Source organism: Dama dama, chromosome 5 (genome assembly GCF_033118175.1).
Source record: "Dama dama isolate Ldn47 chromosome 5, ASM3311817v1, whole genome shotgun sequence".
Lineage (NCBI taxonomy): Eukaryota > Metazoa > Chordata > Mammalia > Artiodactyla > Cervidae > Dama > Dama dama.
Window position 1 is genome coordinate 106,644,233 of NC_083685.1, and position 16,638 is coordinate 106,660,870.

The window sequence follows — 16,638 nt, forward strand, 5'->3', positions numbered from 1 at the left end:
GACTATAACAGCTAGTTTGAAACAAATGAATAAACTTCTTGACCTGAGAGTAAACATCTCATTCCTATGCAGAAGGGGCCACCAGTCATTTGGATGGGGCGTTAACCATCTCTGGGTTTATGATTGCATTTAAAGGATGACTTGCATCTTGAAGGTTAAAAGAAATTTGAGTCATTTAGGATGTTCCTTAGCTGTCTTTCTCATCTAACTCATAGGAATAGCATGAGTGGGGAGCTGATTCTCAAGGTTTGTGAATTCTACTTTCTTTTTAACATTTCTAACCTAATATGATGTAGGAGAGGAAGCATAGTTAAGGTTGTCAGGCAGAAGACAGATCTGTTGGGTCTCATCTTCAGCTTGGTAATTTACACTTATTTTATAATGTTTTATATGGTTTATAAATTCCTGTGTTTTTTTTAATTAATTAATTTGACTTTGTGGAGCCTTAGTTGTGACACACAGGATCTTTCGTTGCGGCACATGGTCTCTGTAGTTGTGGAGTGCAGGCTTGGTTGCTCTGTGGCATGTTGGATCTTAGTTCCTTGACCAGGGATTGAACCTGCTTTCCCTGCATTGCAAGATGGACTCTTAACCACTGGGCCGTCAGGGAAGCCTCAGTCCTTGTAGTTTGTATTCTAACACATTTATCTGAGTTTCATTGACCTATCTAGAAGTACCAGGGTTTTAGATTCTTTAGACCAAACAGTTAAATTGGCTGCTGCTGAAGCCAAGTGGCCAGTTGGATTTCTCTGTAAACTGGTCATCATTCTGTTCCAAAACTGTAAGAGCATGCCTAGCTGGAGCCAATCACCTTATATGTCATTGTCACAAATGACTGAGTAGGCGTGTAAATGATGTGGGATGCCTACTCAGTTATCACTACCCAAGATCTTCCAAGCTCGGTCCGGTTCATTAAACTAATGTTGGTGAGGAAAACCAGTTATTTACTGTGTCCTGTGTGAGAGTTGGACCATAAAGAAGGCTGAGCACCAAAGAATTGATGCTTTTGATTTGTGGTACTGGAGAAGACTCTTGAGAATCCTGTGGACTTCATGGAGACCAAACTAGTCAATCCTAAAGGAAATCAACCCTGAATATTCATTGGAAGGACTGATGCTGAAGCACCAATACTTTGGCCACCTGATGCAAAGAGCCCACTCACTGGAAAAGACTCTGGTACTGGGAAAGATAGAAGGCAAAAGAAGGAGGCAGCAGAGGATGAGATGGTTAGATAGCATCATTGACTCAACAGACATGAATTTGAGGAAACTCGAGGAGGTGGTGGAGGACAGAGGAGCCTGGTTTGCTGCAGTCCATGGGGTCGCAAAGACTCAGACACGACTTAGCAACTGAACAACAACAAAAATAGAAGCTGTATTTTATGTTTATGTTCTAGACCTAACTGAAATAAGTAAAGTGCTTTTAGGCTTATAAGCTTCTTTTCTCTAGAGAGTTTAATTTAAATGGGAGTTTCTATAGGAGTTCTTTGTATTTAACCTTTTGCTTAGGGAAAATAAGGTAAATATTTAAGGCTTAACATTTGTTTCTGTCTGTTTTTTCCCTGTGGTGATTTGCCCAGGTACTTCCCTGTCGGCTCAGAGGGTAAAGAATCCACTTGCAATGTGGGAGACCTGGGTTCAATCCCTGGGTTGGGAAGATCCCCTAGAGAAGGGAATGGCAAGCCACTCCAGTATTCTCGCCTGGAGAATCCCATGAACAGAGAAGCCTGGCAGGCTACAGTTCATGGAGTTGCAAAGAGTAGGATACGACTGAGCGACTAATACACATTCAGGGCAGGGAAGGCAGAGCTTATGAGACGTTTGGAAGAGAGAGAAGTTTGTGGGGCTCTCTCCTTATTGTCCTGAGATGTTGTAGAATAGTATGATTGTGATAGTTTAGAACTACTTGTTCAAGAGGATAAATCCTTGATTAAAAACCAAGAGAATATGACTAAATTTTGATGTAGTTCCTAAATGTACTGCAACAGCAAGGTGAAAGTCATCTCTCCTCCTACTGGGACGAAAATTCCTGGTAACAAAAGCTTTGGACTATGCTTTCTTGTCTTTCACAGGTGAGTGTGGTGCAAGATTCCGTCAACATTTCTGGCCAGAATACCATGAATATGGTGAAGGTTCCTGAGTGCCGATTGGCAGATGAGTTAGGAGGACTGTGGGAGAACTCCCGGTTCACAGACTGTTGTTTGTGTGTTGCTGGCCAGGAATTCCAGGCTCACAAAGCTATCTTAGCAGGTTGGTATTTATTCATGGAGTTTTGTTTTGGTTAAACAGGGAAAAACAGTATACTGCATAATCACCTTTTGAATAGCTTAAACTTTGAACTAGTACAGAAAAACTTCAGCTAAACATATTTTTATATTGTGGTGACAGTTGTCAAAACCAAAAAGACTTTCCATAAAAATGGTACCTCGCTTTTCTCTCTGTAGTGGACTTAGACCACCATTTTCAAGGAATGGATGATAATGTGTATTAGACGCCTTTGCACCTTGAGGTTAAGATGTCCAAACACTGGTTAAGAGCAAGTATTAGCCCCTAGACAGGGACTTAGGATGTAATGGAGAAGATTCTGGACTCAGGACTAAACTACCACATAGCCAGGTCCCCAGCCCTGGAGGTTTTAGCCGTCTCTTCCATACAAACAGCAGAAGAATGAGGATGCTGCCAGTGATTTGGAAGATCAGGTCTTGTTCTAATAATAGGCCCTTGGTCTTTAAGACCAGAAAGGCTGACTCCCAGGAGGGAACTGATAAAGCAGACTGATGGCCTTTACCTCACAGGGAAGCATAGCTTTCAAACTTATATTCAGGCCAAAATATGTGAGAAGAAATCACATGAGCCTTCAGGCAGCAGATTTCTTACCACGACCCCCAGCCTTGTCATTCTAAAATGCACACCTGGCAAAACCTCAGTTTGGCTCAATCTAACCATCCTACTGCTCCCCCTCTCAACTGAATGTTACTGAGAATTGCTAAAGGAAGTCATTAACGCTTATGTTAGTGTCTCCACACTCAGCCAGACCCTCATTACTGCCAAGACCTCTTTCTACAGATATTAGTCAGCTCCCTTTCTTTCTCTCAACAATAGACACTTCGGACCTTACCACTCTCCTTTAATCTCCACCTCCTGAAAAATGACCTTGCTACTTCTTCCAGGAGAAAATTGAGGCCCATATCTCTTGGCTCTCACCTTACCTGCATTTTCTCTGCATTCTCAGTGGAGGAGGAATTCTTCGTGTCCAAAGCAAACTGTACTTTCTCCTGCTGTTCTGTCTCATATGCTGCCTTCTCAGAAGCCTTACTCTGCCATTTACACCCTTGTTATCTGATATCTTCGTCATCTCTTTCTCCTATTGCCTGTTTGCCCTCAGGCTAAAACATGCTCAAGCTTCTCCTTCTAGTTATTCTCTCTCTATTTTCCAGAGCTAAGTTTCTTGAGTTAGCATGTTACCTCTCTCGACTCTTTCTTCCCACTTATCCTCAGTTCACCTGCATGCCACAAAAGCAGTTTTCCAAAGTTATATTGACCTGCTAGTTCCTAAATTTGAGGAACTCTTCAGTTTATGTATTATTTGACTCCTGGTTTCTCTGGCTGGCTCCCTGGCTACTTCTAATGTGTGACCTTCCTCTTCACCCACCCTTTAAATATTGTTATTCCCTAAGGGTCTGCCTTAGTTCTCTTTTCACTCTACTTAATCTCCCTAGGTGATTTAACATCAGCTTCTGTCTATCCACTGATCCCTATAGGCATCTCTTGGCTTTGGACCCTTCCAGAAAGCACCAGCCCTTAGTCTTCAGCTTCTGTGATGTATTTATAGAGTACCATATAGTCTATAACCTTTCAGAGATAAGAATAGTGAGAATTGATATTCTTTCGGAGTTAGATTAAAATACTAAGGTTCAGACAGTTAGGATTATATGGTTAGAAAATGGCAAATTTAAAATTAATCTTTTCCGACATAAATTAGGTAAAAGTTCTGGGTACCTGTTAGCTGAAACTCCTGTATTTCATCTGTTCCTTCTCTCTTAGGTAGAGATTGATAGTCTCAACTTTCACCAAAATCCTTTATTTATTGGACAACATGATAAAATTTGAGTTCCCCAGCCATTTTATTACTTTCATGGTTGAAATTGCATTTACTTATTTTTCATAGTGTTCATTAGACTAAAATGGGCATGGAATTACATATATATGTGTGTGTGTGTGTGAGGCACTATATAAATACATACAGAAGCTGAAGACTAAAGGGCTGGTGCCTTTAATAAAGAGGAAGTGTCCAAAGCAGAGCTGTCTGGAAGGATCAGTGCACACTGTTTAGAACACTGTTTCTGAACCTTTCTTTGTGATTCCCACCCCTGAGGAAAGCATTAAGAGACATTAAGGAATAAGATTTTGTCCTATTGGGTTAAGATCTGACGCGCCATAAATGACTGTGGTACATGAGACGGTTTTCACCTTTTTGGGTGATAATCTCTGTTGATAATGCATGGCTTTAAAGAGCAGCCATAAATAAGTCTGTACTTCATGTAGCTAACGGATGCCTTTTAGTCCTGTTCTTGACCTCCTTGCTATGTGGACCCTGGAAGTGGAGAAAGTAGGTATCCCTGTTCTAGACAAAAAGGTAGTATCCGGGCACCCTGCTTAGACTGTGAAGGACCTTCTATTTGAACCCCCAGATCTACCCAGAGGATATCATTGTCATCTAACAGAGGTAATTTGAGTAATCTCCTTGAAATATCATAGTTGGAGTTGGAGCTAATAAATTACTTTGAAAGGAGTGATTCTTTTTTTCCCCTGTGTATTATTATTTTTTCCCCTGTGTATAATTATTCACTCGTTGATATAAAAAAAAAGGAATTTTATAGTTCTGCATAATTCATATAAAAGATCATTTCTGTACCAGTGGGGATAGGAAAGAAAATGGTCTCTTCTGCTGGAATTCTGTAGCTGTCCAGTGGCCTGGGTTCAGTCTCTGGTTGGGGAATTAAGATCCTGCAAGCCACTTTGCATGGCCAAAAAAAAAAAAATCTCTTCTTCATAACAGATGAACCAAGAGATTTTGGTGTGATAACCATATCTGTGTCTGTTTTCCTTTCACTTTGTAGCTCGTTCTCCAGTTTTTAGTGCCATGTTTGAACATGAAATGGAGGAAAGCAAAAAGGTATGTAACAGGATAGAAATATGTCTTTTTTAGCTAGGTGGCTGGAATCAGATTATTTCCCAATTTGGAAGCAGATTTACTTTGCTGGTTTTTTTTTTTTTTTTTAATTTCTTATTATGTGATTAAAATGGAGTATAGTTCCCTGAACAAACAATTTCTAAAAGCAGAGAGCACTCTGGAAGCACTCTGGGTAAAGCAGACTCACTGTTCCAAGCAGATCATTCAAATAGTCTTGAGTTGGGGAATTAGGCATGTGTTTTGAAAAGAAACATGAAAAATCAAAGATATAGTTGTCTTGCTGTGTATTGAGAAAACAAAGGTGGTACATAAGATGGCAGGAAAGGCTATTAACAATCAGATAGAGCAAAGAGGGGTTTCTATTGATGTTAGATTTAAAATGATACGAACTCCTCTCTTTCTCAGAACTTAAAATCATGAAGACTGTTTAGGAATTTTGTTCTGTTGGAATGTTTCTCATTTTTAATTTTTTTGGCCTAGAATCGGGTTGAAATCAATGATGTGGAGCCTGAAGTTTTTAAGGAAATGATGTGCTTCATTTACACGGGGAAGGCTCCGAACCTCGACAAAATGGCTGATGATTTGCTGGCAGCTGCTGACAAGGTGAGATAAGAACAGGAAAATAATAACAAGACTAGGATTTTGGTGACCTCTTGAGCTTCATGACTGGGCTTTTATGTTGCTTTGTGGGCAGGGTGAGTGTATATCTTAGTTTGGTCAGAACAGTCCTGGTTCATGCTTGTGTTCCAACACAGTTATCCATAGCACCCTTTTTATTTTCAAAAGTGTCTTCCTTTTAATGGTAAATTATATGGTCACCCTCACTATGGAAAAGAAGTGAGGTTTACCTCTCTTCTCTTGCCCATCTCAAATTTAACTCAGTGATTTGAAAGATTCAGATTAACATTTGGATTTATAATTTGGCTTTGTAGTTTACAGAAATGTTCTTGAGTTCATTAACTTTTATTTAAACTTTGTCAGGAAGAGAATATCTTTTACATAGTGTTCTGGTCATTTGCAGCTTTTCCCTAAGAAGTTATTGAAATACATCATATTCAAAATTGTAAGAGAGATACTTCTACCATAAATATACACTTTGATTGTGAGACACATTTTGATTTGAGAAATGTTAAAGTATGAAAATAATAATGTAGACCTTAGCCTTAGTGAATTGCAGTGGTTACTGAAACAGCAGGCAGGTGATTCCCAAGATGAGAGGAAAGGTTATTGAAACTCTTAAGTCAAACTGGGGTTTTTGTGTTACTCTTTTACAACCAGATTTCTCAGAACCTTTAGTATGTTAGTGTGCATTTTCTAAAAAAGAATACGGTGGACAAATTTCTCCAATTCATTAACCAAAATCACTTTTCTCAAGGATCACTTCCAGGGATTAGTGTTCCCCAAAACACAGTTTAGGAAACTGACCTTCATTGTGTAGATACGCCAGAGAGAGCAGTGACCTGTTCCTCCAGGGCCCCGTGGTCTGAGGAAATGGGAGGATTAGGTGGGGGAAACAATTGCTATTTATCCTGTGGAAACTTTTCTTCTGTTGGGGAGCAGTTGAGGCAAGAGTGTTAAAGGGCATAAGGCCAGCCAGCAGTAGACTCTGAGAGAGATGGTTCTCTGCTGGAAGTGCCTGATGTTTCCTGCCCTGCTGCTGCAGCAGCTGCCTGAGGGTCCCAGCTGTCTCTGACCTGAAGGCACTAGAGCCTTCCCAAGATTCACTCAGGGGAGTCATCTCCTTCCCCCTCCCTTTGCACCCCTGAGGAAAGTGTGTTTACAGTGGTGGTTTTATCTTTACTGGTCATCTTTTTGCTGTGTTTATAGAGGATGAGGCATATAAACCCAATCAGTACCTTCAGTGTAGAGAACTGAATAATAACTGTATTGTTTTATCAACTGGCAAAACTTTCTTAAGTATGATTAGGCATTTGCAAACATCCTGTACCCTTCCAGTCTAGCTCAGTTCTGACCAGAGAAAACTTGGCTTTCAGTGGAAACAGAAAACATTCGCTGTGAGGTCTGAGGAAGTAGAATACGTGGCCCAAACGGCTGCTTTTCATAAACTGAGTTTATAATGATTATGCCTGATTTGCCCTGTAATAGTGTTTTGGCCATACCACTCCGTTTGTGGGATTTTAGTTCCCCGATCAGATTTTGAACCCAGGACCTCAGGAAGAGTTCTAGGTGAAGGTATAAATGTTTTGGAAATGAACATCTAGGTTAATACTGGGCACATCCTGAGAGCTCGGAGTCCTAGCCACTGGACCAAGGAATTCCCTGCCCTTGTTGATTTTCATTGAAATGGTCGCTTGTGCTTATACATACCAGGCATTCACCCCTCTCATTATCCAGCTCCTGTAAAGACGAACAAGGTCCAGTTTTTAGACAGAAGTACTAAGAGTTGTGCATTCTCAGAGCCAGGTTTAGACAGCTGTGTTCCTGGGCTTTCATTCCTGCTCCTCAGCCAGAGAGCCTACTGGGAACCTACTGTAAGTATAGAGAGCATGGGGTCAGCCAGAACTGACATTCCAAGGGTGGTATTTTCAGTGCAGTGTGTAAGAAAAGCAGCTGAATCACAGCAGTGCTTTAAGTTTGTGAATGAGAAGTAACTGAAGAGTTGGTTTTTCAAGTTCCTTTCAGAATTTCATATTAGATAAGATAATCTTTGCTCTAAGCTTATTTAAAAACATTTTTACCTTTACACCTCCTTGTGAGCTTCAGGAAAACAGAATAAGAAAATTTTCACAGAAGGATCTAAACATCTAGAATTTACCCAAGAGACTAAAACAGCTTCTTCTGAGCTTTTCCAGTCTCCTGGGGACATGTGTAATTAGACCAAAAACAAAACAAAACACGTTGCCCAGGCCTGGGAGACAAAATTTCAACCTCTCGGGTAAGTACTGCCATTAGGCAGGTTTTTCAGAAGCATAATTAAGGGAAAAAAACGTCCCCAAGGGACAAAAATGGCTACTTTTGTCTAATTATGCAGTAGGGATCAGAGCTATTCACAGCAAAAGTCCTTTTAAAAAAATATATTGAGAAAAAGGATAAGATGAATATTCTTTGCAGCACTGAGTGAAGACTGAATATTTACTCAACTTTTTCCAGTCTTCTAAAACAAAAATGGCAACCTAATTTCTTTCTTGTCTAGTGTCATTCCTGTTTTCCATGGAAACTGTTTTCCAGTTACTCAAATGTAAAAAATTAAAGCTGCACCAAAACCAATAAAACTCTCTTTTTGCTGCAGGAGATCATAGTGCCGGCAGATATGCCTCCTCACCCAGAACTCATAAAAATAAAATTGTCCTGGTTTGATTGTCATGATTCAGCCCAGAGGAGTATTGTGTCATTGAGTTCTGAGGCCCTCAAAATGGGACCTGTACAGAGACTGTGGATACCCTCAGACCAAATCATTCTCCTGTGAACTAATTAGTGACAATTTTATTTTGTGCCTCCTTTTTTCCCCGTCTTCCCTCTTTGCCCTGAAATTCCTTAGTAAGTTCATGATATATTTGAGAGCAAGTAGTACAGTTGCATCAAAACAAGTCAGGTAGATTAGATGTGCTCAATATTAACCTAGACCTTCATTTCTAGAACATTTATTTATACCCTTTACTTGGAAAATAGAAAGTTTTTAAGACTGAAACTAGATCCAGGTTCTCTGTTGCTTTGTTCTTCTCCCCTCAGAATCTTAACCGCAACCCCAATAAAATAGGGCTCCATTTATCCTTCTCTATTGAAAAGGAGGAACAACTATGGGCAGAGATGCTGGTAAAAGTCACCACAGGGCTCCTTTTCACAGCCCGATATCCTGCTGGGCTGGTGACAGTACTTAAGTAGAAAGGGCTGTGCTGCACCCTAGTCTGGCTCTAAATAAAAGGATTGCAAAAATTTAAAATGTAATGTCCCTGTTGACTTGAAGCAGAGCAGTGCCTCATTGTAAGGGTAGGTGGTGATTGTTTAAGAGAGACTTTAATCGTAGTCAGGGTAAGGGAAAACTTGAAGATGTGGGCCTGTTGCATAGACCCATATTGCTATTTTTCTAATAGACTTTAGAACTTGAATGGCAGCTCTGCAAGTTATTTTAGCCATCTTCATTTCAGCCTTCAGCGTATGATTGTGTTTTATAATTGCCTTTTCATGGTCTGTGGAGTTTTATTCAGGTATCCAGTTACGTGATGGTATGGTTGAAGAAAACTACTTCAGTAGCAATCAGCCCAGAGCCTTTCCTGTTCTGACAACAGCACGTTTGTGTTTTACAGTACGCCTTGGAGCGTTTAAAGGTCATGTGTGAGGATGCCCTCTGCAGTAATCTCTCCGTGGAGAACGCCGCAGAAATTCTCATCCTGGCTGACCTCCACAGCGCAGATCAGTTGAAAACTCAGGCAGTGGATTTCATCAACTAGTGAGTTGCCATCTTCAAAGTTCTTTCAGGATAGTTGGGTTAGCTAGCGAATGAAAAAGACTTTGAATTGGTGAGTGAAACACCGGAGTAACTTTTAAGCTTTCAGGAGTAAGTAGAGAGTGTCTATCTTTTCCTTCAGCTTGACAGTGTGAAAAATGGTTTTGCTTTCATCAGTCTAATCTGATTGGGGAGTGAAGTGTTTTACTACCTTGCAGGATGAGAATTGATGAAAATGACAACTCGCTGGTTCTGAAAAACCTTTGTCCCCCAAAGCAATAGCATCTTTACTTCACACTCACCAGTTTGTTACAAAAAGACTTGCAGATCTCTGGGAGAATGGAAGTGGATTTTTATGAGTTAGTAAGAGTGTCCAGTGGTCGACTGCAGAATGGGAAAAAGAGAAAACATAATTAGGAGATGAGGTCGTGGAATACTGTTTTGAGAAGGAAGTATCCATTCCAGTACATCTGTTCTTTCTTCCTAAATGACAAGTGACCTGGCCATATTACTTTCTCAATGGGAAGTAATTCTCAGTGGGACATGTTCTACTGCTTTGCCTGATGGGGGGCAAAAGTTGGGGGAAAAAAACCCCAAGAAGAGAAGCCCCCACAGTAGCCATACTGGAGTAAGACAGGTCTAAGAGGTTGCAGGGTAGATGAGTAAACATTATTTAACACAGAAAATGCCCTGAAACAAGGAAAGATGTTCTATAAGGCTGAAGGACTATTTTGAAGGAGTTACCAATGGAGGCAAAATGTTCCTTATCCTGAGTGCTCACTCTGTACTGGACACTTGCTTGGTGCTTTTTAGATGTTAACCATTCAATGAAGTGTGGGAACTGGCCTCTCTTTTTCAATAATCAAATAAGCCCCAGGCTGTGATCTGCTTTGTGGTTATGGGACTAGTAAATGGCAAAGCCAGATGGAAACTCAGAGCTGTCTGACCCAAAGAACTCCTGCTCTTTATCAGCATCACCAAGGAATATAAAGAGCCTTGATGATTTAGAGAGAAGCCTGAAGAACATTTCATCTTTTGTAATTGAGAATATAATGGCTCAAAGTTCTGGTTTTCAGACTTACAAGAGCTGTAACCTGGTCACCTGTCTATCTATTGTCTAACAACCAAATTCTCTTGCATGTTAAGGGTTCTGTCTGAGTGTGTCTTGCATTGACACCCAGACAGCAAACCCTGGGAAACCGGGCTCTCTAGGTGGCTGTTTAGTTCATCCTTCACGTACTCCTTTGGTAACCCATCTCTCACATTTCTCCTAGCCATGCTTCGGATGTCTTGGAGACCTCCGGGTGGAAGTCAATGGTGGTGTCACATCCCCATTTGGTGGCTGAGGCATACCGCTCTCTGGCTTCAGCACAGTGCCCGTTTCTGGGACCCCCACGCAAGCGCCTGAAGCAGTCCTAAGATCCTGCTCGTTGTAAGACTCCGTTTATTTTCCAGAAGCAGCAGTCATCATGGCTGCCACTGACCACCAGGTAGACAGCGCAATCTGTGGAGCTTTTACTCTGTTGTGGGGGAAAGAGACTGCATCGCGGCCCCAGACTTTTAATACAGCACTAAACAAACTTGGGGGAAATGGGGGTGGGGGGAGGGAAGGGCCCAGGACTCGGGGCTGTTCGACCTAATGGAAACCCTGTTGCTGCGTCGCTGTGTCCCCTTTGGCCCGGCCAAGGTTGATACTGTGGGGATTCAGCTTAGGCGCGGGCCCTGAGGACATCCCCGCGGAGGTACTTTGGAGAAACCTGTCTGCATCTGACTGAGCAGAGCAAATCGTCAGGTGCCTGGAGCAAAAAGAAAACTTAAAAAGGACATTTAGTTTTAAGAGAAGGGAAAAGAAAAGAAGAAAGGATTTTTGCAGAATTTCTCAAAAAATCAGTTTGTGGATTCCAGTAGTATTTATGTTGAGAGAGATTTTAGTCCATCCAGCTGTGCTAAAACTCTGATATTTGTGAAAACTCCTCACTACCATGCAAGTTATCAGAAGAGCTCTCTTGTGGTTAGCACTTATTGTTTGCAAGAACAGAATATGTCTTGTTACCCTTTGATGAAAAATAACCAGCAGAGGTGAAAGGGGAAGGAGATTATTTGATCTAGAAGATGAGTGTTCTGATGTGGTAGCTTTTGGAAAAAAATCTTTATTGGTGTTGAAAACTGGAAAAAATAGTTTATCCAGAATTCATACTGTCTTGACAAGAACTATGGTTCTCTGTTTTTAGATATTGTGGAAAATGTTTTTTGGCATTTTTCTCTGATTTTATTTCGTCTCCCCCACTCCTTTTTCTAAAAAAAACAAACAAATACACACACAACAATAACAGAGCAAAAAGAAGAGAAAAGAAAAGGAAATGTTATTATTAATGCTGTGTGAAAAACCTCCCAGCCCAAGATTGCTCAGCTGTTTGTACCTGACTTGCCGCCTGCATAGGAGCCAGTCCTGTTCCTTCCAATTCACCCCTCTTCCTGCAGGGGAGAACTTCCAAATGTTAATTTTTTTTTCTTTTTGAAAATATAAATAATTACTATTTTGTACTGTGTGGTATCTCTGGTCTTTTGTTTCACTCACCTGGTTTGTCTTGTGGGTCTGAATTCCTTAAGGGATTTTGAAGGCCTAGTTTGATCCTTTAACTTGCAGAGGTTACGCTCAAGATGTCTAAGCAGTAGGGATTCATTGTGTGTCCCTAATCTCAAGTTTCCTTTGTGAGCTTCCAGCATCTGCCAGTCCCTTGTCCTTCCTGAGTATCTCAGAGTCCACATCCTAATGAGGGATCAGGCTCCTACTGCCAAGGCAAGTAATAGACGTGGACTTTTCTGCACCCTACGTGTTTTAAGACCTAACTCCCAATCTCCCTTAACTAACTATAAAACATCAAGGGGACATGAATGTGGAGATTTAATAAAGGGAAATTCTTATCTCTGACTGGTTCTGTCACTGACTGGATGGATGTGTTTTCAGAAAACTTAGTATCTGAATTCCCAGTGAGCTCACAGGAATGCTCTGGAGTTCCCCCTCTGCTTTCACATGGCAGTGTTGGACAGGACAGTGGGGTACACTGGAGAATCATTAGCCATTGGGCCGAGGTGTGTATTATTTGACCTTAGATGGAGACTCAAAGCATTTCACCTTCCATTGTTCTCCAGTGACTTTAGCCTTCACAAACTTTCTAATTTTCATTTTACCTTGCCCCTTCTGGAATGAAATAGATACGACTATTACCAGTGTATCATTTCCCCAGTGGCTCAGACGGTAAAGCGTCTACCTACAATGCGGGAGACCCGGGTTCGATCCCTGGGTTGGGAAGATCCCCTGGAGAAGGAAATGGCAACCCACTCCAGTACTCTTGCTTGGAAAATCCCATGGACGGAGAAGCCTGGTAGGCTACAGTCCACAGGGTTGCAAAGAGTCGGACACAACTGAGCGACTTCACTTCACTTCACATCACATTATCAGTATAATCAAAGGCAGGATTTGTTCATTAGAAACCACTCCTCTGCACTTCTTGGTTTCCTCCTAAGTGTCACCTGTGTGAGCAAGTGCCCAGTTCTCCATGTCCTGGCTGCCTTCTTGTGCCTCCTGAGTTCTCATTCTCCAGATGAGCACACGGAGCTGGGGGCTGAGGTGTACCCAGGATCTCCTCTACCCACATTGTCTCTCAGGTAACTGCACTGACTCAGCACTGCTCAGGTTTCAACAAACCTTCCTATAACCTCATTTGAACTTCCCAACAACTTGATGGGTTTGGTAGGACAAGTGAGAGATAGCATCTTCCCATTTTATAGATGAGAGAAATTGAAGCCCTGAGGGGGACATGCCTAAGGTCACACAACTTGAATAAGAGTTCTTCTAAAATGATACCCTGAAAAGATTATGTAAGTAACTAGAGGAAGTTCCATATCTGAAATCTGAGGTAAAGCTTCTCCGTGTGGGAATAGCAAGAGCAAAAGCTCTATAAAGGTGCCTCAGCTGGCCTGTTACTCAGAGGATCCAGGAAGACAAACCAGGGTTCAGATTTGCTTTTCTTCATTCACAGAAAGCTATGGATTGGGGGTTGGTGGGTTCAGGGACTGTGTCTTCAGGAGAGTAGCAATTAGCAATTCGGGCACCAGGCTCCTGGCAAGATAAAGATCTTTTCTGAGATTTCCCAATATTTATGGGATTTCCACTATGGGCTTTACTATGGAAACAGAGTGGTTAGGATTTTGGGTACAGGCAAAGCGGTTCGATGCTTCTGCCATCATCATTCTTTCTGGACATGTTTGTTTTTGTTTAAATGATACAGTTGAAGCCATCTGGTTTTGACAACATCAGAGCCCCAGCATACTGTTTGTAAACCTCCCACTGCCGCCACCCTCTCCTTTAGCTCCCCCACATCTGAAACTTAATTCAAGTTAACTCCACAATCTGGGGCATGTGCTGTCACTGCAGAGATGTCCGTGCCAGTGGAACAGTTGGAGATTTCAATTCCACTAGGATATGGCTTATTTATCAAAACAATATTTCAAGCACATAGTTTCACAGAACCTTTCGAGTTGCAGTTTCAGGTCCAAATACTATCTGGCATCATTCCCCAACTCCCCTCCTTCCTTGTTGTCAGCCCCCTCTAACTGGCCGTTCACGAAACATTTTTCTTATTCCTTAAGTGAAGATTAAATACTGTGTTGATTATTAAGCATCTCAGGTACCTTTATGGCATTTAATAATTTAGGTAAGAGATGTTTCGCTTTTCCTTATCACTTACTTGTCTGCTGGCCTATTTAGGTCTTTAAAAGGTTCCTCTCTCTCTGTCTTTTCTCTTTTAGATTCCAGCCAGGGACATCAAGATTCTTTCTTAGGCCAAAAGATCTTTGGTTTGACCAGCACTCTGCACAGTCATTTATAATTCTGGCTTAAACCTATTGTGGGTTCTCCATATTGTATGAGCCTGTGCAGATGAAAGGAAACAGCTTGTATGTTTATGAGCAAAACAACAAACTGGCAGTGGGTGGGGTGGTGGGGAGTTGAGCTGCACTTTGAAACTGACTGTTGCTTTGTTCTGGCTGTTCAACTCCTATAAAAGAGCAGCAGCTAAATCCCCCCAACACAACTATATTGGATCCTTTGGGTTATCGTTGTCAAAGACAAATTCTTGGCTGGAACCCAACCTTATTTTCAACAACTAATTATCTTTTTAATCAGCTTGGGCCTGTGTGTTTCCTTTATCTCATGACTTTTCCCTGAACTCTGCCCTACATCATTTAGATTCATTTCTAATGGCTTGCTGACTAATCCAACATTCAGGTGAGTGTTGTTAGGTTGCTATTTATGAATGTTTATGCACAAAGTGGATGTGTTTCCCCTCTTTTGATTTCAGAAGTGACTGTGCCACATTGGACCCTTTGACCCAATAGGTGGACACCTCCTGGGGACAGTGAGCATGGAAGCAAATGTAGGATGATCAGTATTTGGGAGAATGAGCAGCTTTCACCCCCAGATGAGTGCAGAAACTTGAATGATGTTGACTGATGGGATCTTTATGCCGCTAAGCCATTAGCAAGATAATCACTCCCCCTCTGTAAATCCTGTAATGCTGGAGTGGAAAGTGGCCTCTGAAATATTGTTTGGTTCTGATTCCTGCAGCTCTAGGAAAAGAGAATCTGAGACTTGAGGGAATTCAGTACAAGCAACAGAAATGACTAAGGAGTTGAAGGGGATCAACTCGGGGGGGAAAACATTAAGATGAAATAGGCATTACTCAAGTATGGGAATAGCTGAGTCCTGAGCACTTGCCTTCTTGTCTTGGGAGTTGTCTTGTGCAGCTCCCATTCATCCCAAGGTGATAATGTAACATCCTCAAGGTCATTCAGCCTGGCTTTTGGCAAGAAGCAACAGAAGGCAAAGGAATAGCTTTGGGGCATAGGCCTGCAAAAGAAAAAGTGAAAAATCTAAGAATTTGCCTAAGTGGACACACCAGCTCATAATGCCCAGTTGAAATGGGATGAGCTTTAGCCTGCTCAAGACCCTAAAAGATGAGCTCTTGACAAACTGCTGGGATAAAAGGGGCCCCCACATAATTCATCATCTTTTCATGTGTGAGAAAACATACCCAGAGAAGTGAGATACTGGGGCCACTGACTGAACAAATGATGCCTAAGCATCTAGAAAGTGCCAAACACTGCTAGGCTAGGCTTTCGGGCGAGTAGGAGTTTCACAGTAATCCAGTCTAACGGAGGAGAGAGGGGAGTGGCCCGCAGAACAAAGCCGGAAAGGCAAAGCACCGGGGACTGAAAAGCTGTTGAATTTAGCAATAAGGTCAGCGGTTCCCTTAGAGCAGTTTCTGTCAAGTGGTGGAAGCAGAAACCAAGACTGATGAGAAGGTAAGCAAACGTGGCTTGAGTATAATAAGCTACTCTTTCTAGAAGTTTCGCAGGGAGAGAGGAAGGGAATCTCTCCCACTCACTCTTAGGAACTTACGCCTCAATTTAGTCAGTCCTTTTGTCTAGAAGTAGTGGTGTACATAAAATTACAGACGCTTTAGTGGCTGATGGCTTATAACAAAAGTCATGTCTGTAGAATAATTACAGCCTCAAATTGTGAAAACAGTTACCTTCAACCCTTACACAGTTTTGAGAAACGTGAAAGTTGCTCAGTAGTGTCTGACTCTTTGTGACCCCATGGACTATATAGTCCATGGAATTCTCCAGACCAGAATACTGGTGTGTGGGTAGCCGTTCCCTTCTCCAGGGCATCTTCCCAATGCACGGATCGAACCCAGGTCTCCTGCATTGCGGGCGGATTCTTTACCAGCTGAGCCACCAGGAGGAAGGCCAAGAATACTGGAGTGGGAAGCCTATCCCTTCTTCAGTGGATCTTCCCAATCCAGGAATCGAACCAGTGTCTCCTGCATTGCAGGCGGTTTCTTTACCGACTGAGCTATCAGGGAAATCCACAGTTTTGAGAATGATTTCCTGAAGACAGACATGTTTCTATACTTCATCCTGTCCATCCTCCAAGTAAAAGTTGGCTTCACATTTATTATAGACCCTTAAAA

At 41.8% G+C, this 16,638-nt stretch overlaps 1 protein-coding gene across 3 annotated transcripts in view; it reads left to right on the forward strand.

The window, feature by feature from the left end:
* The window catches only part of SPOP (speckle type BTB/POZ protein), a 76,539-nt gene extending 64,397 nt beyond the window's left edge, over positions 1-12,142 (forward strand). For all 3 annotated transcript variants that reach the window (XM_061143780.1, XM_061143777.1, XM_061143778.1), the window contains 5 exons: positions 2,072-2,249; positions 5,120-5,175; positions 5,674-5,796; positions 9,459-9,601; positions 10,873-12,142. In XM_061143780.1, the coding sequence (XP_060999763.1) occupies positions 2,072-2,249; positions 5,120-5,175; positions 5,674-5,796; positions 9,459-9,601; positions 10,873-11,017 (645 nt within the window). In that variant the 3' untranslated portion in view covers positions 11,018-12,142. The remainder of the gene's footprint in view (positions 1-2,071; positions 2,250-5,119; positions 5,176-5,673; positions 5,797-9,458; positions 9,602-10,872) is intronic.
* Positions 12,143-16,638: the final 4,496 nt, after the last annotated feature.